Genomic DNA, 27162 nt, shown 5'->3' with positions numbered 1-27162 from the left:
AGGGGCCGCCTCGGAGAAGTGGGAGGACGCACAGGGTCTGGCCTCTCTGCGCGCCTCCTGCCCATCCTCCCCGCCCCGGCGCGCTAGCCCCCAGCCCTGAACCCTAGCTGCTCCCCCGCTCCACGATCTCTGGACGCCGCGAAGGGTCCGGGCCGGACAGGTAAGGGGGACCGGCGCAGGGGACGGGGGGCTGCGGATGCCGTCGCGGGCACGGTGAGAGCCCTCCCCAACCAAGGGCGTTCCACCGCCCTCCTGCGCTGTCCCTGAAGATGTCCGGAGCTATCTTCACGCCTCTGGAGGGCCCAGGCGCCCTGGACGGGACAAGCGGCCACCCCCTCGTGTGCCCGCTGTGCCACGCGCAGTATGAGCGCCCCTGCCTGCTGGACTGTTTTCACGAGTTCTGCGCCGGTTGCCTGCGTGGCCGCGCTACTGATGGCCGCCTCGCCTGCCCTCTGTGCCAGTGAGTGCCTGGAAACCTCGGAGGAGGGGAGGCTGGCTCCCTCTGGGAAGGGATCTGGGTGCTGGGAGGCCAAGACTCTTCAGGAAGAAGGCTGGGAGAGACTGCACCCAGCTGGTGCCTCTCTGCCAGAGATCGTGAAGGCTCCTGCCCATTTTACAGATCAGGGTAACTGAGACCTGGGATTATAACCCAAGGCCTCTCAAGATAAATCGGGGGGCAAGGGCAGGCTAGAGTGCCTGTGCTGTGGAATTGGATGCTGCTGGAGTAGGTGATCTCAGCTCAGCGTCGGGACACTCTCAATGACTCGCTTAGGGGTCCTTAAGTCTCAGGTCAAAGTAGCAAGTTACATTGGCTCAAGCTACCTGTGCATCTGTGCTCAGCTGGTCTGAGCCTTTGTGACCCCATGGACTGTAGCCCACCAGGCTCCTCCTCTGTCCATGGGATTCTCCAGGCAAGAATACTAGAGTGGGTTGCCATTTCTAGGGGATTTTCCTGACTCAGGGATTGAACCCAAGCCTCCTTTGTCCCCTGCATTGCAAGTGGATTCTTTAACCGCTGGGCTACCAGGGAAGCTCAGGATACCTGGGGTGGCCCTGAATTTGCCTAATGCAGTGAGAGGGGCTTGAAGGGAGGCTTCTGCCTTTGACACCCTGAGTCACCAACCCCCTCCCAGGATCCCTCCAGGGCTGGGAAGGGACCAGTTGGAGTGCGCACTGGCTGAAATATTTATAGATGTCAGGCCTGCAGGCACCCCACCTCCCACCCTATTTTTAGTTCCGCCTGGAATGTACACAGTAGGAAGTGGGTAGGGAGCCTTGGGGAAGGGGCATCTGGAGCTAGGCCGAAGCTTCTCCACAGGCACCAGACGGTGGTGAAGGGCCCCAGCGGGCTCCCTCCAGTGGATCGGCTGTTGCAGTTCCTGGTGGACAGCTCAGGGGATGGCACCGAGGTGGTGCGCTGTGCCAACTGCGACCTGGAGTGCGGCAAGCAGGCAGGGGCACCTGGGGTGCAGTGGGGAGCGGAGGGTGCCAGGCTGCACTGTCCTGATGCCATATCCTCAGAGAATCACCCAACAGCGGGCTCTCCAGCCCCTTTCTAAGGCACCTCCTATCCAGAACAGAGGCCCCATTTTACTGGTATGGAGACTGAAGTCCGAAACAACTCACTTGAACCAACAGTCTGCTAGGTGCAGGGGTTAAAGCCACTTGGATTTGGGGGTAGTTTACTGGCCCCCAACTCAGGGCAGAGTTGTGATATGGAACAGGAAGAGCAATCCAGTGCACAGACCTGGAGTCCCTCCAAGGTCCACTGCTACCTGGGTAGCCGCAAGCCGCTATCTGCAGCCAGAGAGGACAGGGGATGTGAGCACACTGTGTTTTGGGGGAGAGATCATCCTGAAGGACCTGGGAGCAGAGGCCAGGTTTGGGCTGGACTGAGAAGTGCACAGGGGACTCTCTCCAGACTGTGGAACCTGGTCTGAGGAATCCCAGGAGGATGTCTGTACAGGAGCAAAAGGTCAGGGTGTGCTGGCAAGTTCTAGAATATATGCTACCCAGAAGTATGGAGATGAGCAGTAGGTGAGGGGCCGGAGGTACGGAGAGCTTGAGGAGGAAATGGCCTTGAATGCCAAAGAAGTTGGGGGTCTGTGTTTTCATATCCATTCCTGGGATCGATGCCTTGGACTCTCAGCCACAGGGAAGGGCACCTGCACACCTTCACCCCTTTCCCCTCCCAGTCAAGTCCCAACTTCAAATGGCTGGGGTGAACACAGCCATGTGTCTCCTATTGAGGGTGCCAAGAGGGGCTTGACAGGTCTTGCCCACGGGCACACATACGTTTCTGTTGTAGGTTAAATGTTTTGCAAATACAGTATCTGCCCTCCCCACAACCCTGGGGAACCCCCTCCTCAAGCCTGTTCTGGGTACCTCCCCCTCACCTACTCTCTGAACCCCTATATTCTCGTCTGTAAACTGGGGATACAGAGCTCTGCGCGTCGGGTTTACATGAAAGGGTTGCCGGCGGCCCTGCCCCTGCCGGAGACGAAAACACAGGCTTCCAGTTCACCGGCGGGCTGAGCCCAAGCTCTGTCCGCAGGACGCGGAGACCACGTACTTCTGCAACACGTGTGGGCAGCCGCTGTGCGCGCGCTGCCGAGACGAGACGCACCGGGCACGCATGTTCGCGCGCCACGACATCGTGGCCTTGGGCCAGCGCAGCCGCGACGTGCTCCAGAAGTGCAGTGAGTGCGGAGTGCGGGGACGGGGCCGGCGCCAGGCGGGGATGGGGGCGGGCGCTGGCCGGCGCCCTCATCGCCGCCCCCGCCGCAGAGCTGCACTCCGAGCCCTATGTCCTGTTCTCCACCGACAAGAAGTCGCTGCTGTGCATCCGCTGCTTCCGGGACATGCAGGGGTGGGTAGAGGGCGCAGGAGGTGGGCTGGCGAGCGTCCCGGAGCGGGGCTCACGCGCGGGGTCCCTGCAGGGAGAGCCGCGTCCACTGCGTGGACCTCGAGTCAGCTTACGTCCAGGGCTGTGAGCGGCTGCAGCAGGCGGTGCTGGTGAGCGCGGGCTGCTGGGCGCCCCGGGGCCGGGGCTGGGAACGCGCGCCCCCAGGAGGCTGAGGCCGCCCTGTCCCCAGGAGGTGAAGGCCCTGCAGACCGCCACTCGAGAAGCCATCGAGCTGCTGCAGGCGATGGTGGAGGAGGTGCGACGCAGCGCGGCGGAGGAGGAGGCCGCCATCCAGGCCCTCTTCAGCAGCATGCAGGTGAGGGGTAGGGGGACTAAACAGCTACAGCCCAGAATCCTTATCAGCATGACCTGACTGGGGCCCAGGCCTGCCCCAGCCCTCCTAGAGATTCCAGTGTAGCAAGCACTAAACTACTTTCAGGAGTTAATCTCAGCAGCCCGGAAAATTCAGAGGAGGAGCAAGGGCCAGCCCTAGGCTGGGGTCTGTGATGTGATGTGGTCAGGGAAGACTTCCCGTAGGAGGTGACATTGAAGATGAGGCTGATGGTGCTCCCAGGTGGGGGTAGCAGAGCTTGTGGGCTGGAGAGAGAGCCAGCCTAAGCAGCTGTGTGGCTGGGGCCCAGGAGCCTGGGAGAGTGCTGGGAAGGAGCAGGGCCAAGTCTGCTCAGTCAGTTAGTGGACCGTTCTTCCCAGGACAAATTGTCAGAGAGGAAAGCGCTGCTGCTGCAGGCCGTGCAGAGGTGAGTGGTGGCAGGTCTCCACCCTCTGCCCCTTGACCTCCAGACACCAGCTGGAGCCTAGGCCAGCCCCATCCCACCTAAGAGCAAGACATCCAGGTGTCCACCCCATGGGGGGAAGGCAGGGTGGCTCAGGGAAGGGGAGACAGGGAAGGATGCATGAAGTGGGTGGGGAGATGAAACCACCCAGTTCTGAGGCTCCACCCAGGTGGGGGTGGGCAGCCCTCCTCTTGGAGATGAGGCTGCCTGCCCCTCCCCCAGCCAATATGAAGAGAAGGACAAGGCCTTCAAGGAGCAGCTCTCCCATTTGGCCACTCTGCTGCCCACCCTGCAGGTAAGGAGAGCTGAGGGCATGGGGCTGGACACCCCGCCCAGGCACTGAGCAGTGTCCCTCTTGCAGGTTCACCTGGTCATCTGCTCTTCCTTCCTCAGCTTGGCCAACAAGGCCGAGTTCCTGGACCTGGGCTACGTGAGTGCCCCCAGCTCCTGGGTCCCCCCTCCCCAGCAGGAACCCAATGTGCACATCTGAGACCCCCACTTCAGGGCTGGGCAGCCTGTTCCCTGGAGGCTGGCTACCTCCTCCACATTGTCATCTACAAACTACTTGGGGGCCAGCGGAGCCCTTTTAAGAGGACAGCAGGGAATTCCCTGGTGGTCTCCAGTGGTTAGGATTCTGCAAGGTTCAGTCCCGGGCGGGGGAACTAAGATCCCCCAAAGCCACCAGTGCAGCCAATAAATAAATAAGAGGACAAGCAGAGCCTGGAGGGAGCATAAACCTCCTCCCCCAAAATGCAGAGTCTACTGAAGTCCAGACACCCCAACTTTTCCTGTCGATTTGGGGTGGGGGAGGTTGGGGTGGACATCCGGCCAATCCCAGGGAGGATCTGAAGGCAAGTAACCATCCTAAAGGCAGACTCGCCCTCCGGACCCCTCCCCTCAGTGTCACCCCAGCCACCTGAAAGCCCTCCCCTTTCCCCCTCCCCCGGCCGCAGGAGCTGATGGAGAGATTGCAGGGCATCGTCACGCGGCCACATCGCCTGCGGCCGGCACAGAGCAGCAAGGTGCGGGGGCGCGGGGTGGGCCGGGGGTGGAGGCAGGGGCGAGGACGCAAAGTGGGCAGGGGAGACCGCGGCATGGGGTGGGCCGCGGGCGGGGGCGCGGGCCCGCAGGGGAGGGACCTACCTCACGACCTCATCCTGCCATCCAGATCGCCAGCGACCACCGCGCCGAGTTCGCGCGCTGCCTGGAGCCGCTACTGCTGCTGGGGCCACGCCGCGCGGCGGGTGCTGGGGGTGGCACTAGCACGTGAGCCGCGAGGGCGCCGGACCGGGAACGGGGAGGCGGGCACAAGATTTCCGCTGGGGTGGGGGCAGACTTTCTCAGCTCACCAAGCTCCCACGCGGGAGCCTGCCCAGCCTGAAAGCAGCCATCCTGGTCGGAAGCCCACGTAGACTGGGCTTGGAGCCGCGTCAGGGGTAAACAGGAGGACTCAGGGGCTGCCCCCAACCGCAGTTGTGCACCTGGATTGGGGTGTCTAAGCCCTGAAAGGAAGGGTAGCTTAGAGTGGGGTCTCGGTCACCAGAAGCCACAGGGGGTCTGACTTCTGGGAATGGGGGTCAGTCTAAAGAGCTGGATATCCCTAGGAGTTAGGAGAAATGCCTAAGCTGGGGTTGTCTGCCAAGGGTCCCAGGGCCCCAGGCATAGGAGACTGGGTATCAGGCCAAATTTGCAAGGTCCCGCGTGTGTGCATGAACTTACGGTGTGCTGGGGACCAGCCCTGAGGACATCCTGATGCATGCTGGCATAACTCTCAACTTTTAAAAATACCCTGCTGATGTCATTGGTCTTGGGTGGACAAAGCCTGGCATCAGGTTTATTGAGGGCCCCTGCGTGGTTCTGGTGTGCCACCTGGGGTGAGAGGCTGGGGTAAGGGAGGACCCTCTGGACCCCCACAGCCACATCCACACGAGTTCTCTCCCCAGGCTCGCAGGGGGCTCAGGCCCCAAGGTGCTGAGGGGGCGCGGCTGCCCTTCCCCGGTAGGGAAGATGTTGGGGTCGCCGGTCCAAAAGCCCACACTGCACCGGTCCATCAGTACCAAGGTGCTGCTGGCGGAGGGCAACGACTCACCCTTCACGGAGCACTGCCGCCACTATGAGGACTCCTACCGGGTGAGGGGGCGGGGATGGGCCAGCGAGGAACGGGCCAAAGTGCTGTGGCCAAACCTCATCCGGCCACCAGGGCTGCCAGGTGCACCTCCACCGAGGCCCCGCAGTGCACCCAGCCTGCAGGGCACACAGGCATACACGGTCTCTCCCCTCCCCCAGCGCCTGCAGGCAGAGATGCAGAACCTGAAGGACCAGGTACAGGAGCTGCACCGGGACCTCACCAAGCACCATTCGCTCATCAAAGCTGAGATCATGGGCGACATCTTACACAAGGCCCTGCAGGTGGACGCCCAGATCGCCTCGGAGTATGCTTCCGTGGAGGGCCTGAGAGCAGTCTTCCAGGAGGTAGCCCCTCCCAAGGCACCTCTCTCCCCTGCAGCCCCACCTGTCAGCATGTCGGTCTGCTACCCCCAGACAGGAAGTGGCGGGGCCGGGGGTGGGGGGGGGGGGGGGGGGGGGGGGATGGGGGGGGGTGGGGGGACTCGGCCTGGGGCCCCAGGAGGCCCTCACAGGCTCTGGAACCTGGGTCTCTGCTGCCTGGAACCCAGGAACTGCCTGGGAGCACCCTGTGGTTCTGAGCAGCTAGAGGACAGAAATGGCCCCGATGGAACTTCCAACTCGGCCATGTGCAATATCCAACTTACTTTCTCTTTCAGATTTGGGAGGACTCCTACCAGCGGGTGGCTAACGAACAGGAGATATATGAAGGTCCCGGGCAGCTGCTACTGAGTGCTCCCCTCCACATGCTTTCAGGGGCAGGAAGCCAGTTACCCGATAACCAGATTCAAACTCCCAAGCTCTTATTTATTTGGCTGTGCCGGGTCTTAGTTGTGGTATGGAGGATCTAGTTCCCTTACCAGGGATCTAACCCAAATCCTCTGCATTGGGAGTGTGGAGTCTTAGCCACTGGACCACCAGGAAGTCCCCCACTTAGTTCTTGACTCACAGCTGCTAAGTGACCCCCCAAAAATATATCTGAGGTCAGAATTCAGTAAGTAGGATGACTTTAGGAATCTTACCTCATGCTTTAATTAGAGGTAATCACTCAAATAGTTGGGATATTTACATGGATCGAGGCTGGAGAGTGAGGATCTGAAGCCAACAAGACCTAATGCTCTGGCCTGGGCCCCCACAGCCCAGCTCCATGACCTTCTCCAGCTGAAGCAGGAGAATGCCTACCTGACCACCATCACCAAGCAAATCACGCCCTACATCCGCTCCATTGCCAAGGTGAAGGAGCGACTGGAGCCCAGGTGAGGCTGGAGGTATTCTGAGGGAACCAAGATACTTCAGGATGTGGATAGAGAAAGTGCCACACCATTGGGAGAGTTCCTGTCAGGGAAGTGGGCCAGGTCATGATCTGGGCAGGTCAGGTGCTGGACCTCGGCTAAAACACAGAATGAGTGGGCTGCTCTGAGTTTCTGCTTCTAGGCACACATCACCCACATCTTTACACTTTGGGGGTGAAATGACGATCTTCAGCTGATCCAGGCAGCAGGACACAGAGGAGAGAGAACTTCCCCAGCCCATGGTTAAACCAAGTCTAGACAATGACCTGTACCAGACTCTCAGCACCATCCTTGGGCACAGGGAGTGTTACTGGGGCAGAGGGTTTCTTGGTGGCAAGTCCTCAATGTGCCTGCCTCTTAAGTCACAAGCCCCATGGTGGTTGCCCTGTAGCACTGGTACACAGTGGTCAGCCTGGATTCTCCATCTACCACCCTCCAGGGGACTCCATTCGCCTTGTTCCAAAGTGAGATCTCCTGACTCCAATATGCCACGTGCCTTCGTTCATGATTTGGTGGCTCCAGTACTGTTGCCTAGAAAATTCCATGGATGGAGGAGCCTGGTGGGCTACAGTCCATGGGGTTGCAAAGAGTCAGACACGACTGAGCGACTTCACTTCACTTTCACTTTCTATCCTCCAAACAGCATCTTGAGAAGATAGGACAAACATGTTTTGAACAGCATAAGTCTGCTGTATCTTTCTTTTTATCTTTTGGTCATACTGTGAGACATGTGGGATCTTATTCCCAATCAGGGATTGAACACTTGTCCCCTGCATTGGAACGCTGGAGTCTTAACCACTAGACCTTCAGGGAAGTTCCTATAGTATCTTTATTCTGCCTTCGTGCTTGACTGACTGATAGTTTTGCTGGGTATTGAATTCTAAATGGAAATTCTAGATTGGGAATTATCTCCTTTAAAGGCAATGCTCTATTGTCTTCTAGCTTCCAAGGTTGTCTTTGAGAAGTTTGAAAGCATTTTGATTCCTAATCCTTGTAATGTGACCTACTTATTCTCTTTAGAAGCTTGTGGAATCTTCTCTGTTCCCAGTGTTATAAAATTTCACATTGGTGCAGGTCTAGCTATAGTCCATGGGGTTGCAAAGAATAGGACATGACTTAGCAAGTAAACAATAGCAAACGTTCTATCCATTGGGTACCAGTTGGTCCTTTCAATCTGGAAATATGTGTCCTTGTCTGGGCATGTTTCTTTTTGAACTGGTTAATTGATTTTCTCCACTTTCTGAAATTCTTATTGAATACTGGCCTTCTGTGGCTGGTCCTCTGATTTACCTTCCCTTTTCAGTCCTTTCTTTTCCATCTCTTCATTAATCTGCCATACTTTCTGGGCGATTTCTTCTTTTATCTTCCAGCTTGTCTATTTAGTTCATTTTTGAAGAAAATTTCCAAGAGCTCTTTTATTTTAAACAATATATTTATTTGGCTGCACTGGGTCTTAGTTCCAGCACGTGGGATCTTAGATCTTCATTACTGCATTGTGATCTTTAGCTGTGGCACTTGAGCTCTTAGCTGTGGCATGTGGGGTCTAGTTCCCAGACCAGGGATTGAACCCATGCTCCCCACATTGAGAGCACAGAGACCACTGGACCACCAGGGTGGTCCCCAAGAGCTCTTTTAAATGTTATAAATTGGCTTTCACTTCCAAAGAGGTGTTTTTGGTACTTTGACTGCTCTAGTTACATAGCATTCTGTTGTTTCATGGACACGATGGAGCTGATAGACTTTTTTGCTTTTTTTTTTTTTTTAAGTTTCCTTCTCCATGAAGGCTGTTTTCTCCAAGTTACTTTCCGTTTCGGTTTCTACCTTTCATGATAAAGGCTTTGGTCAGATGTCAGGAAATCTTTGATTGCCTCTTCATGTTAGGAATGAGGTGGGGGAGAGCAGGCTCAAGCTCTGAGCACGTGGGTCATGTGAGGCATCTGGGTAAGTGGGGTTTTTTGTTTTGCCTTTTTTTTTTCTTTCTACTTTTAGCTGTTCTGGGTCTTCGTGGCTGCTCAGGCTTTTCTCTGGTGGCAGAGAGCAAGGGCTGCCCTCTAGTTGCCACGAGCAGTCTTCTCATTGAGGAGGCGTCCATTGTTGTGGCGCATGGGCTCAGTAGTTTCAGCTCCTGGACTCTAGAACGTAAGCTCAGTAGCTGTGGAGCACAGGCTTAATTGCTCTGCACCATGTGGAATCTTCCCAGACCAGGAATCGAACCCGTGTCTCCTGCATTGGCAGGAGGATTCTTTACCACTGAGTGACCAAGGAAGCCCCATGATTCATTTTTTTTAATGCCCCAATGTCAGTTTTAGATCTTTGCCCAGTTTCCTTCCTGGAAGGTCACCATGTGGATCATTTGTCTGCACACCTAATTTTCTGGTTTTTAGTAGTTCTCATCTGTGTGTCATACCCTCCCAGGGACTAACCTTTCCGAATTCAGGGTTGGGGGGTTGCAGCTGTTCAGAGGTAGGGATCTTAACTTTCACTGTCCTATTTCAGTCCTAGCCCCTGAGCTGCAGAAGCAATGGGGCTGCCTGTTCCTGGGGCCCTGGGGATTCTGTGGTGGGGACTGGTGGGACTGCAGCTTCTCAGGTCTGCTGAATTAGTGGACACTTGTCTACTGCTCTCCAGCTTCCAGATGTTGCTGTTATTCTTTCCTGCTGTCAAGCTGGAGAGGATTTCCCCCCTCATTGTTTTGGTCCCTTTACTAGTTTTAGTGAGTTTTGGGAAGGAGGGAAATTAAGAGTGTGTGTGTACAATTGCTGTATTCATCCAGAACTGCCAAGCCACTTTTTATTTTTTAACTTTATTACTTTAAAAAATATTTATTTACATATTTATTTTTGGCTGTGCTGCTCTTCATTGCTGTGTAAGAGCTTTCTCTAGTTGCGGTGAGCAGGGGCTACTTTCTAGCTGCAGTGCTTGGGCTTCTCATTGAGTTGGCTTCTCTTGTTGTGGAGCATGGGCTCTAAGAGCATGGTTCTTCAAGGTTCTTCATTAGTCGTGGCCCATGGGCTGAGTTGCCCTGTGGCATGTGGGATCTTCCCAGATCAGGGATCGAACTAGTGTCCCCTGCATTGCAAGGCAGATTCTTAATCATTGAACCATGAGGGAAGCCCCAAGCCACCTTTTAAGTGACCACTTTAACAAGTCACACTGAGTGGTTGCACTCATCATAATTTTTGCAGTTTTTAAAAAATATTCACTTATTTAGCTGCCCTGGGTCTTAGTTGTGGCATGTGGGACCTTCATTGCCACATAAGTCTTAATTGCAGCATGTGGGATCTAGTTCCCAGACCAGGGATCCAACTCAGACTTCCTGCATTGGGAATGAGGAGTCTTAGCCACTGGACCGCCAGGAAAGTCCTCCTCTTGTAGAGTCTTGATCAAATTCCTGTCCACCCAGGACTAATGACAGTGTCCTCCTAGACAGTGCAGTTTACTCCAGATACTGTGTGATTCCATTTATAGAACCTCAAAACCAAGCAGAACTGACCTCTGGTGTTACATACAGTCATGATGGACGTAATCCTGGGGCCCTCTGAGTGGAGGTGACATCGTGGTGTCACAGACCCCACTTGTTCACACTGTGTGCCCATTCTAAGCCACGCTTTTTCTGTGGGCATCCTTTCCCTTCCATGTGCCCTGCTTTGGTGAGCAGTTGGCTGCCAGTAGTGTGCTCCTGCCCACCTGTAAGGGGCAATATCCTGGCAGTCACACCTCTGTAGGGAAGCGGCATCTGTGGTTGGTGTCAGTGAATAGAAAGGAGCTCAGGCTGGAGCCCAGTTCCTGGGGGTTTGGGGTGAGCAGGGAGGCTGCCCCTCCCCCTCTTCATGGACCACTTTGCAGGTTGGTCTAGAGTTGCCCTCTGCCTCCTCCCCTCCCAGTGCTGGGAACCCCCTTCAACCCCACCCCCTGGATATGCTCTTGCTCCATCATCAGCGACCTTCCAGCTACATCCTTTGACCTTGGAGCAACTATCATGAGCCTAGACTGTCGCCTTCATCTTGCTCTTCTCTTGCTTCTGAGACACCCCACCGTCAGTGTGGCCTGGGGCCTGAGAGTCCTTTTGGGACCCTCCTGCCCACCTCTGTCCTCATCAGCCCCTCCCCACACCTGTCACAATGGCCTTTTGGTTCTGCAAAGAAGCTGGACTGGCTCCACTTCCCCACCTCCGCCTGGAATGTTGTTGCTTCAGCTTGTTCCAGGGACCGTGTCACCCAGGCCTCAGCTTGAGCATCAACAGAGAGGCCTTCCCGAACCCTCCTATTGAAAGCAGGTCTTGCTCACAGTCACTCCCCCGATTCAGACCTGCGGTGCCCCACCTTGGCATGTCTCCCTGACCAGAACAGGGCTCCCAGGAACACAGGGCCCAGCCTCTCTCGTCCACTGTTATGGCCTTGGCCCCCCGTAGACATCTGAAGCCCAAAGCCCGAGGAGGGCCCTGAGGGTGTGCTCAGGTTAGGGTTTGTGCCGTGAACCTGAGCACACGCACCAGGCCGGCTCCGCACCAGGCTGGCTCTGCTGCATCCAGACCCCGGGAACTGCTTTCTGTCTTGCAGGTTTCAGGTCCCTGTGGATGAACCATCAGACCATCCACAAAACATGCATGATGATGGCGTGAATGCTGAGGCCCCGGCCAGGTAAGGCGGGTCTTTCAACCTGAGCAGGCTGAATGATTTAATCTCAGAGACAAACACAGATGATAAAGGCAGACTTTGGGTTTTCTTTTGGTCCCTGCTTGACACTGACCAGCTCTACACCCTCGGCTGGGCCTCCGTGTATAAATTCTGGGGTTGCAGAGGTTCTTAATCTGGGTGGTGCCTTCAAACCAGTGACCTCGTAGGTGACAGATGTGACTTGGATGGACATGACCGGAGTTTTGTAACCACAGATGGCCATGGCTGCCAGCTTCCTTCCCCACACACCTCTGAACACCCTGGCTCTTACGCCATGTGACTCAAGGAAAAGTGACTGAGGGTTATTTCTTCCTTCATTGGAGCCACAGTGTTTGCCAACATACTTGCCAGAGGGAGAAAAGAATGTGCAGTAACAGAGCGACACTGTCAGAAACAGATCTTCTCATGTTTCACTGGAGTTGTAGAAAATCAGATCTAAGAGGGCCTGTGGGTGGGGAGAGGTCAGCTGTGTCCAAAGCCACCGTGGGGTTGGTGACAGAGCAGAAAGGAGCCCCAACCACTCCAGGCACCATTTGGAGTTCCTGGAGTGGTTGCTTCAAGGGAGGGTCGATTCAAAGAGCAGGGTCACAAACCTCTGAAATGGTCTGAACTGTGGACATTTTTGCAGCTACAAGTCTTAGAAGCGAGATGAGTCCTTTAGGAGATGACGTGGTGTGGTTCTGGTTCTGCTGTGGTCACCCCCTGGTGCCCTTTGGGAAGGCTTGCTGTTCTAAAAGCCTCTGGCTGGGTGGATTTTAGCTCTGGGACACCAAGGAGATGGGGACAGGAGCGGAGAGGGGGGTCACGCCTAGTGTTTCTTTAGGAGCGATCCAGTAAGTGTTGCAGAGAAGAAGGAGAAGAACTCAGAGCTGAGAAACAGCCGAGCTCTGGGCGGCCTTGCAGAGGAGCCTCCACTGAAAAACAAAGATGCGCCCAGACCCAGATCAAAAAACGGGGGTGATGCCCCCACCTGGAGGGAGCACCCAGCTTAGCCTGGGACCAGTTCCAGGGTCAAGCACTTTGCAACAAGCCAATCAAGGCCAGGAGAGTGAAGAAAAGACAGTTCTCATTTTCTTTGTTTAATTTGTAATCATTTATCATCAATAAAACCCAGACACTCCGGCAGGTCCCTATTTCAGGTTCTCTGGCTTAGGCTAGACTTCTCGTGGTTCAGAGTTCTGACCCTTATCACAGTGGCTCCAGGAGGCATCCCAGTTCACCCTGCACCTCCCTGTATACTGGGCTGTGAACTCCTGCCAGGGTGCACCCTCTGAATTTCATGAACGAGCCTCTTGGACTAACCCACTGGGCAGCACCTACTCTGCCTCAGAGAAAGCCTATTCCTTCTGAACCACGGCCCCGCTGTTAGCTGGAAAGTTCTACCCCATCATGATCCTAGTGCTGACTCAGCCAAGGGGAAAAACCTTCGCTCCAGCTTTTCTCACTGTGGGGCCTGGGCTGAGCTCATAACGCGAAGAAAGAGCACCTCCGAACCCCTGTACCCACGACTGTCCCCACCTGCTGTCACTCTCCTGTGTGTACCTCTGATGACGTTAAAGCACAGTTCACCCGCAACTTTGCTCCGGCGGTTTTTCATTCTTACCCAGTAGTCTTTTCGTCAAGTGGAACTTAAACAGAACACTTAAACATGAAAATTAACCTGCAAGACCCTGATGTTGGGAAAGATAAGGACAGGAGAAGGGGGCAACAGAGGATGAGGTTGTTGGATGGCATCACTGACTCAATAAACATGAGTTTGAATAAGCTCCAGGAGATAGTGAAGGACAGATAAGCCTGGCGTGCTGCAGTCCACAGGGTCACAGAATCCGACACAACTAAGCAACTGAACAACGACCTGCATGACCTAACACTCAAAGTTCTGGCGGCAAAATGATGCCAAGAGTCACATCTTAAACAAATACCAGCTTGATTTAATGATTCAGGTGGCTTTCATGTGCCAGGTGGGCCTGCAGGTCAATACACTGGTCCACTGGTCACATCAGCACCCAAGGTCTGCATACCTGCTGTGTGCAGGTCCCATCCCAAAGCATCACAGACCGCCACGGTGGTGGGGGAGGGGCGGACCGCTACAGTGGTGGGGGGGTATGGACAGGAGGAACACACCCCTTAAAGGGAGGAACTCAGAACAGAACCAAGGAGGCAGATACGTCTGGCTTTATGCTCTAAGTTCTGGATGTTTCTTAACTGGAAGTAACAAGACCTTAAGAGTTTCTGAATCCCACACAGTCACACTGTTGTTCATAGCGAAATCAAGTACAGTTTTATTTAAGAATTGGAAATCATCAGTATCTGTGAAAGAAAATCCAATATTTAAATAAACATTTCTGCATGTAAAAAGAAGAGCAATTACTCTGTAAGGTTACTCTCCTAGCTTAGCTATGGGACAGACCCACAGGAGTGGGCCCAGGAGGGCAGACTGACAGCAAGTCTCCCCACCACCACCGCCCCCACAGCCAGACAGGCTGGGGGTGGCCTGGCCTTGCTAAGTCGCTACAGAAGCAAAACGCAGAGCGGAGAGAGAGCACAACTATCTAAGGCAGTTAAGAAAGTGCAGAGAAGGGCCAGCGAGTCACCATTCCCATCATGGAGGGGCTGCTACCAAAAGGAGACGCTACTATTAACGCAACCCCTGGGTTCAAGGACATTTCCCCATCATGATAACCAACCAGAGTTAGAAAGTTAAAGGGATTAAGAGAGTTTACTTTTTAGGTGTACAAAACGGCCCATGACCATGAAAAGATGGGGTATGCTGCCTTCTGTCAGGTTCGCCCCACAACTTCTTTTCCATAAACCAGCATTCTTGGCCCCAGCCTGCAAACTCCCATAAAGTATTTTGTTTTACACTGCTTCAAAACAACTTTGTTCTATGCGGTGCCTCTCTTCCATTTCAGAGTCTCCGCTTTGAAACCTGCGATGGAAAAAGAAGTCTCCTGACAATTTATTAATTGGAGGGAACTGGCGATGTGGCCCTTACCCAAAGAAAAGCTTTCGGGAATACCCGAAAAGCCTGTACCTCATTAACCTGATTCTCCTCCCTGCACGCTGGCACTGCTAAATTTACGAAGTTAAAAATAACCTGAAGATCTCAGTGCTAGATGAACATCGATCGCTTGCCAAAGCCTGTCCCAAAGCGGTTCATCTCTGATCCCTAAGTAATTGCTAATTTCCGCCCTGGGGGACAAAGCAGGGCAGAACATCTTGTCAAGCCCGGGTGGGCGGTGTGACAGCATCTCTCCCTGGGACCCCAGGGCTGGCCTCCTGAGCCCCTGGCCTGGCAGGCAGGCAGAGGAGGGACAGACCATCAGAAGCCAGCGCCTTCAGTCTTACAGTCCATAAAGCCAGGCATTATTAGCGGCTCTCTGTGTGCTAGACAGCCTCACGGCCCTCAGTGTTGAGGAAAGCTGGCTCCTATCTGGCTAGCACAGCAAGAACTTTGCCTCGGAGAGTGGGGGCCACTGCCAAAGCTGTAGCCACACCCGCCTCCATCCTGCAGTCCTAAGTGGGTTGACTTTGCTGAGTGTAGCGTGGGGGACAAGTTTAGGACTGATTCAATCCCCACACACACTAAGTGCATTTGACATCCCACCAGGCAGCATTCCCGCCAGAGGAACCTACCGCCTTGAGGCTGCCACCTGGGCTATCAGCGGGCAAGACCTCAGGAGGCCGAGACTGGAGCCGGTCGGGTCCTCCCTCCAGCAAGTGTCACACCTCTTGCCGATGAACCCGTACACCTCTTTGGTATATAAAATCATGAAAACACTAATTCGGCCAGGAAATCTAGAAATAAATAGCATTTTGAGTTGGTAAGATGCTTTTTTGAACACACATTTCCGGTATCTGGTACAGTGAATCCAATGTCCAGTTGTGTGTACCTCACACAGTACTGGTTTTGTCATCTCTCTCACCAAAGTGTTAAAAACATTTGACATCGTTCTTCTAAGTCTTCACAACACCCCTGTGAGGTAGGTGGTATGGACCCATTCTACAGATGGGGAGGTCTAGGCACGGAAAGGTTTAGTGACTCCTTGAAAGCCAGGTGGTGTGGTGTAGCAGTGCTCCAGCCAGGTGCTGATGCTGCCTTCGATCCACGCTCCAAGGGCGCCACCACAGGGCTTCACGGACAGAAGTCACACTGAGACCAAGTTCCTCTCTCTAATCCAGAATTCAACAAGCGCCTCAGAGCTCATATGTCTGACTCGTAAAGCCAACCACTCTCCCCAAACTTGAAAAACAAAAGTAGTGACTAAATCTCAGCTCTATTTTTTTCATGAGTCGACTTGCTGGAATTTTATAGCTGCTTATGCTCAAACCCCTTTGGAAGACAGTCTGAAATGGCATTAGGGATGATGGAAGTTTGAGAACAAACCATAGGAATCAATGGTTAATACATTTAAGTCAAAACACAAAAATATAAGCTATGGTAAAATAAGAATAACCCCCAAATAAACGGAGAGCAGTATTTCTCAACGTTTAACAATGCCTTGCACAGAGCAGGTGTCCAGGAAGCGTTTCCTGGATAAAGGGTGAATGGCACATCTCTGACATGCCTGTCACTGGTAGCGCCAGGCCCTTCTGGAAGGAGAGCAGGCGCCGGGACCCTAGGAAAGCCACAGGGGCCCACGGTCTCTCTGGCGCGGAAAGCCTTGGTAACCTGAAGCCTCAGCCAGGTCATTGGGGGCATCCATGCTGCCTTTCTGCCGAATAAAGGGTGAGGCTCATACACTGTGTTAAGTCCACTTTGAGTTTATACTGCTATTTTTAAAAAATAGGTAAGTCAATAGGATGAGATATGTGAGGAACCAAAGGAAGCGTCTTAAACTGTAGAGAAGCTCACGCATGTAAGGACAGAAATAAGGAGGTTAAAGCTGTGCTGTCTGTGTTTTTCGGTTAAAGTGAGGATTCTGAACATGTCTCTAACACAAATAAGCCCGTGCGCCCCTTCCTGTGGCAGGCGCCTCACTCATGTGAGGGGGGAGGTCACCTCTCTCCCCAGGGGTCTTGGTTATAACTCAACACCCCCGGCCTCGTGGAGGGCTGAAATGTGGCCTAGGCACTCCCCAGGCACGTCTGGGGGGCGCTGCTGGGTATTGCTGTTATTTGCTTCTTGTCCACCTTTAATCTATATCCTACCTTGATTCAGCCCAAGAGCAGGCTGCTCCAGGGTGGTGGGGAGTAGGGGAGTTGGGGGCGGGGGGGGTTCCTTTGGTCCTAAGGCCTTCTGACCATTTGATTTTGATATTCCAGAAGAGTAATTGATGACATAGAAAATGATTAAGAAAATCCATTCTGTAGAGTGGTCGACAGGAGGCAGTTCTGTCCCCAGGCTTCGAGGAGCGGGAGGGCCCCCAGCCTGGCCTGGGCCACCCTGGGCCTGTCATAGCTCCACCTTGACCCCTTTTATGAAAGGCAGGCCTGTGGGCACCCGCTTCTTATACTCCAGGTACTCCTCTCCGAAAAAGTGGATCAGCGAGATTTCTTCCTCCTCTGTCCGGTCGCGGAAGAACCGCCACACTGTCAGAGCGTAGCTCACCCCGCAGATGGGGTTACACAGCATCACCTGATGGAGGGAACACAGCGTTAGTGGGCCAGGGTCAGTGCGACTCCACACCGTGAGCCGGAAGGGCGTCAGCCGCTCTCCAACACCCACAGAGGACTTCCTGTCAAGGGCCCCAAGAGACTCTCGAGATATGTGACTAGGGTCTTGGAGACCCTGAGCCCGGGGCTAGAGCACCATGACCTGAAATCACACCATCACTTTCATAACAGAACTGAACACTCATTGCTGTAGCTTTGGCTGGTCTGCTTTTCTCTTGTTCCTCTTACCTGACAGGTACCTAAAAATTACAAGGGCGACCCCACGTGTGAATTCCCACTGTAAGCACCACTGCCTTCCTGCATGGCTCCCAGTGTGTCCACTTCCTGCCCCGGCCCAACCCGTGGGGACTGGCTCCGTTCCACCCCATAGCTGCCTGGTCCTCTGCCCCCAGCCCAGCCTCCCCATGCACACTGTACACTGTCCTCCCTCGAAACACTCCCCCTGCTCAGAGAGCACTGTGCCCTCAATCGTGCCTCCTCAGCACAGCTTTCAAAGTCCAGAGAAGGAGCTTCTTGGCCCACTTCTGTGCAGCTCAGGAAGCCTTCTGACCTCCCCTCCCCAACCCTGCCCGGGATGTGTTTCCACCAGTGGGTGACCAGACCTCACTTCTTATTCTCACCACTGTTTACTGAGTGTCTCCTGTGTTCCCAGCACAGGCCAAGCCCTTTACCACCGACCAGTAAGCCATTCAACCCCCAGAGCAGGCCATTGAGGTGGTGCTGCCACCCTACTTAAGGGAGGCCAAGGAGTAGACGTCAGAGTTGGGACCCACCCGGCCGGCAGGCGCATGAGGCCTCTCAGCAGACCCTACAGCGGGTCTTCCCACTCTTAGGCCACAGCCCGCCATGGAGCTGAAATCAATCCCCTCCATCAGAAACAGCACCACAAACACTAACAAGCTGGAACACAGCGTGTTTTGTACACAAGCAGGGTAAGGGCTGTTTCAGAAAAGATTTATTCTGTATTCACATACACCTGTGTGCTGGGTCACAGTGTAAAAAGATCTACAGTTAAAGAGGTGTGAAAACCTCTTGAGGGACTTCCCTGGTGGTCCACTAGTTAAGAATCCGCTTTCCAATGCAGTGGGTTCGATCCCAATAGGAAACTAAGACCTCACATGCCACCGCAACTGCTGCGCCCACAACTAGCGGTCAGTGTGCACGGCAACGGAGACTCCCCAGGACACAGCAAAGAGCCAGATGCCACACCTGAGAGCCGGCGCGTGCGTGCTCAGTCGCCCAGTCCTGTCCAACTCTGCGACTCCATGGACTGCGGCCCGCCAGGCTCCTCGGTCCATGGGAATTCCCAGGCAAGAATACTGGAGTGGGTTGCCATTTCCTTCTCCAGGGAATCTTCCCGACTCCAGGATCGAATCTGGGTTTCCTGTGCTGCAGGCAGACTCTTTACTGACCAAGCCACCAGGGAAGACTCAACGCAGCCAGATAAATTTAAAAAGGAAAACAAAACCTTGAGTCCTAGAGCACTCAGGCTTACTAGTCAGCATTTATGGCAAACTACATGGTTCCTCTGCAATCAGTCTGTATCCAGAGAATGTGATTGTTAACACAGGAAGCTGCAGAAATGCACATTTTTAAATGAATGCCGCACAAGAAGCTGCCCCTTGTATACCACTGAGGGTCACCAGAGGGTCCCCAGGTACCAGCCTGCAATGGGATGCCTGGGGCCCAGACTGGATGTTCCCAAAGAGGTGATGAATCTTCTAAGCTCTACCCACATACTCTGGCCAAGTCCTTCTAGGTCTAAGAGAACAGATTCAAGAGACAACTGTCCAGCCACAAGGCTCAGTCTGCAGCCTAAGACCCAGCAAACCTCCATCACTCACATTAAACCTGACACATGACTCTGGGCTCACTAACGTGCTGTGTGTGTGTTGTGCTGTGTGCTAAGTCACTTTAGTCCTGTCCGACTCTTTTTGACCCTATGGACTGTAGCCCGCCAGGCTTCTCTGTCCATGGGGATTCTCCAGGCAAGAACATTGGAGGGGATAGCCATGCCCTCCTCCAGGGATCTTCCACACCTAGGGATCGAACCTGTATCTCTTATGTCTCCTGCATAGGCAAGGCAGGTTCTTTACCACTTGCGCCATCAGGGCTCATTAATAGCAGCTTCTAATGAAAATCAGCTAAGTTGCCCCTTGAGTGGCAGAGGGCTCTCCCCACATCCACATCTCTGTCCTCACCCCACTGGGTGAGGCTCCAAATCTAAGTTAAAGAAGTAGAAAAGGGGTACGAAAGATGGGGCAACAGCACCCAGAATCGCCGAGAGTTTACAAGTTTGGGACACCGGGTTTAAGCATACAGCAAAAATTGTTAAAGACTAAATCAGTTCTTTTGACTTTTATCCAATTATCACTTGAAACACAGCAGGGAACGTGTGTACCTATATAAAAAGAACCAGGACTTCCCTGGTGGCCCAGTGGTTAAGAATCTGCCTGCCGACATAGATAGGGTTCTATCCCTGGTCTGGGAAGACTCCACATGCCTCAAGCAACTAAGCCCATGCACCACAACTACTGTGCTCTAGAGCAGACAGCTCCACAAGAGAAGCCACCTCCATGAGAAGCCCAAGCACCACAAGGAAGGGCAGCCCCTGCTCCCTGCAGCTAGAGAAAGCCCACGAGCAGCAAAGGATATCCAGAGCAGCCAAAAACAAATAAATTCATAAAAATTAAAAATAAAAAAAGGACCAACAGGTAATTCTCTGGTGGTCCAGTGGTTAGGACTCTGCTTTTATTGTCTAGGGCCCAGGTTCGACCCTGGTCAAGGAACCCCTGGTTCCACAAGCCATGTGACACCACCAATAAACAAATAAATAAACACAACATTTTAAAAAGAAAAGGTGGGAGAGAACCAACAACTTTGTAAATACACTGAAATCCACTGAATTGAACACTCTGAAATGGTGAATTTCACAGTATTTGAATTATTTGTAAATACACTGAAATCCACTGAATCGTACACCCTGAAATGGCCAATTTCACGGTATTTGAATTATCTGTCGATTTAAGGTATTATTTTTAAAAACTTTAAAGGGGACTGGTATTGATTCTGACACCATACCTGGGTTCCAATACTCCAGTAAAACCACCCGACGTAGGACGGATGCCGGAACCAAGCATATACTCCGCTGGTCACCAGAGTATGGGTTTCCGACTTTTCATTCTGCACCACGTGGTTGAAATTGGAACCAGCTGTAAACATTGCCGCTTTCCTCAGACACTCTCCAAACACCACCATCAGCAGCCCCGTGGCACTGATCCAGGTGATCTGCTTCAGTTCTGCAGGACAGAGATGGTGACAAAGGGGGAGTGAAGACCCTGGACCACTGAGCTCTCCCTCTGCAGGCTTAAAATTAACCTATTTCCAAAGACTGGGACACTAGAAAACATGCTGGGGGTGGGGGATCAGCACCGGTCATCACACTGAAGCTTAATGACAAGCAAAACACAGCCCCCAAAACTGTGCTGTTCATCCATTTACTGTGAAGCACCAACAGTCCAGTTAGAGCATCGAGGCAAAGAGCTGATGGGCTCCCATCCTTCCTCTAGGGACTAGAGCAGCTAAGTGAAGCAAAGAAGGCTCAGCATTTCCCACCTTGGCCCTCTACTGAATCTGAGGAACTACATATATGTTATTTAACTTGTTGCACAAAGTTCAATGTCAGAGTAGCTACCAGATGCAGTGGTTTTTGCTAGTAAACATTTTCATATGAAATTTCTCAAGTCGCAGAAAACGAACAGATCCAGACCCCCGATTATAAAACTGGGGTTACAGCTATCAGAGGCTGGAACTTCATGTTAGATGGTGCAAACTATGTCTCACAGGGCTTAAAGTGAAAGGTCAACATGTCCCCCATTCAAATCCAGAGGTGGAATTCACAGGCGAAGCTCGCCCTTTATAAAGAGCTTAGTGAGGATAGAGATCTGGGGAAAATCACTCGGAGAGATTAGACCTGGGAGGTGAAGCCAGGCCACTGTCCTCAGGCCCCGGCGGAGGCCGCCCATCTCCCCTGGAGAGGGAGAGCAGGGCACACTGACCTGGCCAGAAGATATTCTCAAGTGTGAACTCTATCCAAGAAGAAAGAGCTGCGACTGTGTACTCCAGACTGTGATTCAGGAGAAAGGAATCCAAGGACAGGCTCTTGGGGTTATTGACTGCTGTGACTAAATATTCAGAATAGTGGAACAATGACAGGGAGCACATATACCTATTTAAAAACAAAAAGAACATAAGGTAAGTTGAGGCAAGAGAATTAAGCTGGCCATAAGTCCAAGCGCTGGTTTGTTCTGAACTGTCCCTGAACTCTCTGATGATATTCTGTTGTCACCTGAGAGTGGATATCAGGCACAGGCACCCACATTACTCCCGAGGTTTGCAGAAAGTGGGGTTGTAAAGGGACTACGTCTTTGAGCATCACAGGAGGAGGGGGAAAAAAAAGAAAAACATAGGTTAGGAAGGCATTATGGGCCTTCTGCCTTTAAAAAAAAAAAATGACATTACGCACAGTAAAACATGAAAGAGGAGAAGTATCAAAATAAAGCAGTGATGTATGTCGAATACAAAAATCCAAAAAACTGAAATAATTCCAGCAAAGGAGGATTAGATGGCTCAGAGTACTGACAATAGGAGATAAAGCTTTTTACCTGGAAGCCACTGGTTCATATCCAGGTCAGGGACTAGAAGGCTCAAGGGACTGAAATCATAGTGTAGGGAAAATCCTACACAGGCCGTGGGGGAAGCATTAGATGTGACCTAATAGAAATTAGAGACGGAAAAGGCCTGTGAAGACGAGCCAGAGCCTTGCCCCTTCCTGTCACTGAGGACCAAGACCCTCTTTCTGGGAAGGGCTGGTCACATTACTGAAGGTGCAGTGGATGAGAACATCTATAGGGAGGATGCCTCGAGAGACCTGCATCTACCTTAGAGGTCCGGGATGCAGGAATCTAGGAAGCTAGAGGCCTCAATCCCTCAGAACCCTCACTAGCCTGCAGCCAGCCAGGGACGCGGGACCATCACTACTGACACCCTGATCCACCCACCCCTGACTCACAACTATGGTTCCCAAAGCACTTCTTACCAGCCAAAGTGATTCCAGGAAGACTGGCTAAAACTTAGCAGCACTCCACAGCCAAACACAAAGCCAAGGAAACAGGCTCGGATGGCTATCTGAAACGGACCCAAAAGAGGCTCAGTCACCTGGCTGTTCAGAGCATATGTCTTATTTCCTGGTCTAAGCAGACCACCACCAAGTCCATTGAGTCGACTTGCTCAGAGGTTAAAGGGGTGAAGAAGGGCTGCCTGGACTCAAATCCAAAATTCACCTCTGTGGCCTTAGGCTAGTTACTTAACCTCTCTGGACCTGGGCTTCTCCATCTACACATGGGGATGACCACTGTACCTACCTTTAAGGACTGCTGTGAGAATGACCCATGCAAAGTACTTAAGAGGAAGTGCTATAGAAGTTTTTAGCTGCCATTACTATTAGGATTGTTGTTATTCAGGGGTGTGGGAAAACAGCGTAAACCTAGCGTATTGGCCGGATTCTCCCAAATCCACGCAGCGAATCCGGTCGGGACAGCCGGGACTCCGCGCCCAGCCCCTTCCACGTTACTGCGGGGGCCTCTGACCTCAGACTTGACAGTAGGTAGGTAGTTCTCCACACCTCAAATTACATAAAAGAACTCGTGGGCCCGCTCATTCCCACCCCACGCGCTCATCTGCCGCAGCTGCTGAACCGCGCCAACTGCAATTTTCCACCCACTCCGCCGGGAGAAGGGGGCCCGCACCCCACGCCCCCCAGGACTGGCGGGGAGGACGCCCTCCCGCAGCCTGAACTCGCAGCTGCTTAAGAACACGGCCGGGGGAGGCAGCCCCTCTCGTGGGCCGCGCTGTCGGCCGACCTGGACCTCGACCCCTGGGGGGTACAGTGCCCATTCGCGACGCCCAGCCCGCCCGGGCCCCATCCCCGCCCCGGCCCTCCGTCCGGCCCGCACCTGGTAGCGCGGCGGCCGGTAGAGCAGCAGCAGCAATGCGTTGAGCCCGGCCACGTACAGCGCCAGCCCGGTGCGGCCCTGCAGGCCGGCGCGCGTGAGCAGCGGCAGCGCGAGCACCGAGGCGCCCAGCAGGAAAGTGGCGAGGCTGAGGCGCGCCTCGGAGCCCGGCGGAGCCCGCGCCGCGCAGCCTGCCATGGCGCAGGGAGGCGGACAGGCCGGCGGCAGCGCCGGCTGTAGCCCTGGGAAACCTGCCCGCCGCGCCTGCGCACTGCGCCGCCGACGCCGGCCGCGAAGAGGAGCCGCCAGGACCTGCGCGCTGCCGGCAAGCTCTCGCGATACCGCCGCGCCGCGCGGCTGGGGCCTGAATTTGGCGGGAGCGCCCCGCCCCGCGGCCCCGCCCCACTGTGCCCCCAACAGGGACCGCCTGACCCAGGCGGAGCAGAGCGGGGCGCCGCAGGGAGCCTGGGTCCTGCGCGGAGAAGTCACCGCCGGTGTCTGCCAGGAGTCGGCCCCAAACTTCAGGATGTCCGTTGTCCGGAGAAATCACTTGAAATCTGTAGCTTCCCCGGCTGTGTGGTCCCCCTCGAAACCGACACTTGGGCGTGCAGGCGCGAGCCGGGGATCCGCCTCCATCCCACCCTGCCCAGCCGGCCCCACAAGGTCCGCGCTGGGACCGCCTTGCCTTCGGCAGGGTCTCCAAGCGCCCCGCTGGGGGCCCTTGCTGCAGGGACACTGCCCTTGCGGCATTCACGGAACAGGATGACCTCCCACTTCACTTCGTGTCGGGGGAGAATGTTGGCCAACGGTGGAAATCCTCAGGACGTTATTTTATAGGACAGAATGAAAAACTTTCCAGTGTGATCCTGACTTCACTTGGGAAAAACAAAAGTATACGGATGAACCTGGAAAAATGATTGGAATAGAAGCCAAAATTATTTTACAGCAGTAATCTTCTGGTGGTAGGGGAACTCTGAGAGACTATAGCTATCTTTTTTATATGGTTTCTGTATTTCCCATATGGCCCAAATCAATATATATTATTTTATAATTAGAAATTGCTCTTTTTTTGGACTTTCCTCACTGGCGGTCCACACTTCCAATGCAGGGGGCCAATGTGCCATCCCTGGTCAGGGAACTAAGATCCCGCATGCCAAGTCACAGCAAAAAAAAAAGAAAGAAAGAAAAATTGTTCCTTTTAGAAATGGTAAATGCCTCTACTTCCCGTGATGGATGGATGGATGATGGAGGAGAAAGGCAAGTAAGCAAATGACAGAATAAATTACTGTGGGATGAGAGTGAGGCAGGAATCAAGTGAGGATAGAGCAGCAATGAGAGGGACCCCAGGGAGAGACCCATGGGAGGGGTAGGAGGCTGCCTGGGAGAGTTGGTACTGGCAGCCTGCAGCTGGAAATGAGAGCAAGGACAGCTACAGGAGAGAGGGAGGGAGGGAGGGTATAGAGCCTGCAAACACAGAGGCAGGAGGAAGCCAGCCTGAAGCGGGATAGGGGACAGGCCCCAGGGGAGGCTGGAACCCATAGCAGTGGGTCAGAGAGTGATATGCCCAGCCCAACTAGTGGTCAGCCCAGCCTGCATCTGAGGCTCTGGCCACCCTACCCTTCTCTGTCTTTATGGGACCTGGCAGGAGGCCTCGTGTCTGGACAGCTGGGTTCATGGGAGGATGGAGAGCCTGGCTCAGCAGCTTTGTAACCTTGGGCAAGTCACCTCGATGAGCCTCAGCTTTCTGTGAAATGGGGATCCTGGCTCCAATCTCCTGTTGATGATCTGTAAGCCCAGTATCTATCTAAAAGGTGCTCAGAAGACATTTTCTAAACTCAGTACATGGGGACTGAAAGACTTAATGTTTTAAAAATCTAATGTCACCCAGTTGCTGTGTCACGTGGGATGGAAGCCTGGGCCTTTTCTGGAAGCTGAGAGCAGGGACTCCTGCCACTGCCCCCAGTTTCTACCAGTTCCCGTACTCAAGACCTCTCCAGCATCGCCAGGACACCTCACGGCCACTAGAGGGCGCTTATTGCATCTTCACTCCTGGGAGTGAGTTTGGTCCTAAGGTAGAGGGCTGCTCCCAGGAAGCTCCCTTTCTAGCCAGTGGCATCAGCTTTCCACGCTGACTAGTGGATCTGATTTGCCCCAGGGACAGTTCCTGTTCTGGAGGAGGGGCACAAAATAACATGTAATCGGCAACTGTCTCTTCTCTGTCCATCAGTTCCCCTTGGACCATACGTCTCCATCAGTCTCATCGTGGAGAAGGCAGAAAGAATGGGGAGATCATCCCCTCCCAGATGGGGCCAGGCTAGGGATGCAGGGGAATTTTTAGAAGTCACTAGAGTCCGTGGAGAAGGAAATGGCAACCCACTCCACTATTCTTGTCTTGAGAATTCCAGGGAGAGAGGAGCCTGGTGGGCTACAGTCCATAGGATCCCAAAGAGTCACACACGACTGACACTGCTAGAGTTCTGAATCTGTCAGGACCCAGGGTTCACAGGGGAGTGATGGAAGGTAAAGGCAAGTAATCAAATGTATGCATGCACTGACATAGACCCAGAGAAACAGAGTCACATGGAGATACACACAGGCACACAGAGGAAGAGTAACTCACACAGATACAGACAGAAACTCAAAACACAGAGATCTGATCAAACAGGTTTTGCCACCAGAGAGGAAAGGGAGCTGATCAGACAAGTCCATTCACCACCCAGCTCTCCAAGTGTCCCTCCAGTTTGTCATCCCCCGGGATAAAGGAGCAGCACACGTACAATAATAAAAGAAAATAAAGAAAAACTGCTCGGCCTGAAGATGCCTTGCTTGTTTTTGTTTTTTTTTTTTTCCCCACCTCTAAATAAGCATTTGAATGTGTTTTGTTCTAGGAGCTGTAAGGCATGCACAAAGGGACCCCTTTCTCTTGCAGGAAGGTCTTTCTCTGGGGCCTCCCCTCCCCACTCCACCCCCAGCCAGCCACCCACCCATCAGCTGAGGTGGCTTTCCATCCTGGGCCCAACAAGAGTTTTAAAGAGCCCTAAGCCTTTAAAAAAGCCTAGCGACTTTTCCAAGTTAAATTGCAGGCTGAGATGAAATTAGGCTCCCTTTTTTCAAACAGGGTTGCTTTATTAAGTACGAGGAATTGTAGCAAGGGGGGATGCTCCAGAGCAAGTAGGAGATGGGGGCAAGGATGGGTGCTAACCAGGCACCTTCACCTACACCAGCTTCCCAGGGTGAAAAGCTGACTCCTGTCCAAGCGTGACACCGAGTCGGAAACAGCTCAGGAACTCTGCCTCTCCCTCCTTCCTGCTGGTGGGTCTCCAGTCAGGCGGTCAGACATTGTCAGAGAGGTCTCCTGGGACTCCTTGTCACTCACAGGCCTCTGCCCCATCCACTTTTCACATGGAGGCCAGGAGGGGCCTGTCCAGTGTGGCTGCAGCTCACTCTAACCCTCCAAAAGTTTTTTTTTTTCCTTTCCCTTCCTCTGGCCTCTCCCTGCTCCAGGCATGAAAGCCCCCTCCCCACAGTCTGGTAAATGACTCGTAATTTATGAGCACATCAGTCCAAAGTGCATAAGTCATATGGGCACAAAGGGGCCAGGTAAATATTTAAAGATTAGAGCCAGCTGGGGAGAAGCACAAAGGCCTGGGACAATGAGGGTCTTCGGGAATTCACTCTCTCCGCATTGGGCCAGCCGGGTTCAGTGCTGATGCACTCACCGGAGTCCCAGGCTTTGTGCCCCAG

At 53.6% G+C, this 27162-nt stretch overlaps 2 protein-coding genes across 8 annotated transcripts; one reads left to right on the top strand and one right to left on the bottom strand.

The window, feature by feature from the left end:
* RNF207 (ring finger protein 207) lies at positions 1 to 15619 on the top strand. Of its 7 annotated transcripts, none has more exons than XR_009595725.1 (18): positions 1 to 160; positions 270 to 460; positions 1319 to 1451; positions 2555 to 2699; positions 2788 to 2869; positions 2940 to 3015; positions 3096 to 3221; positions 3617 to 3663; positions 4093 to 4129; positions 4653 to 4721; positions 4868 to 4965; positions 5643 to 5829; positions 5986 to 6171; positions 6483 to 6534; positions 6962 to 7079; positions 11675 to 11755; positions 14704 to 14964; positions 15402 to 15619. XR_009595725.1 is itself a non-coding variant. In XM_042257347.1 (18 exons), exons 2-18 carry the CDS (start codon positions 270 to 272, stop codon positions 14744 to 14746), a joined length of 1776 nt encoding a protein of 591 aa, XP_042113281.1. In that variant the 5' UTR covers positions 1 to 160; the 3' UTR covers positions 14747 to 15619. The 7 variants fall into 7 exon arrangements, 6 of the variants coding, with proteins under 6 accessions (XP_042113281.1, XP_004014080.2, XP_042113279.1 ...); XM_042257347.1 differs by adding an exon at positions 3922 to 3994 and having other exon boundaries at positions 4061 to 4129; positions 14704 to 15619; XM_004014031.5 differs by lacking the exons at positions 14704 to 14964; positions 15402 to 15619 and adding exons at positions 3922 to 3994; positions 12615 to 13366 and having other exon boundaries at positions 4061 to 4129.
* Positions 14047 to 23638, bottom strand: ICMT (isoprenylcysteine carboxyl methyltransferase). The gene is made up of 5 exons (XM_004014030.6): positions 23422 to 23638; positions 22506 to 22594; positions 21466 to 21635; positions 20489 to 20706; positions 14047 to 17369 (listed from the first exon to the last, which is right to left on the bottom strand). The coding sequence occupies exons 1-5, from the start codon at positions 23614 to 23616 to the stop codon at positions 17187 to 17189; spliced, it is 855 nt and encodes a 284-aa protein (XP_004014079.3). The 5' UTR covers positions 23617 to 23638; the 3' UTR covers positions 14047 to 17186.
* Between the last annotated feature and the right edge of the window lie 3524 nt (positions 23639 to 27162).

The sequence above is a fragment of the Ovis aries genome, chromosome 12 (assembly GCF_016772045.2).
Source record: "Ovis aries strain OAR_USU_Benz2616 breed Rambouillet chromosome 12, ARS-UI_Ramb_v3.0, whole genome shotgun sequence".
Lineage (NCBI taxonomy): Eukaryota > Metazoa > Chordata > Mammalia > Artiodactyla > Bovidae > Ovis > Ovis aries.
This window is presented reverse-complemented; position numbering and strand designations above follow the sequence as displayed.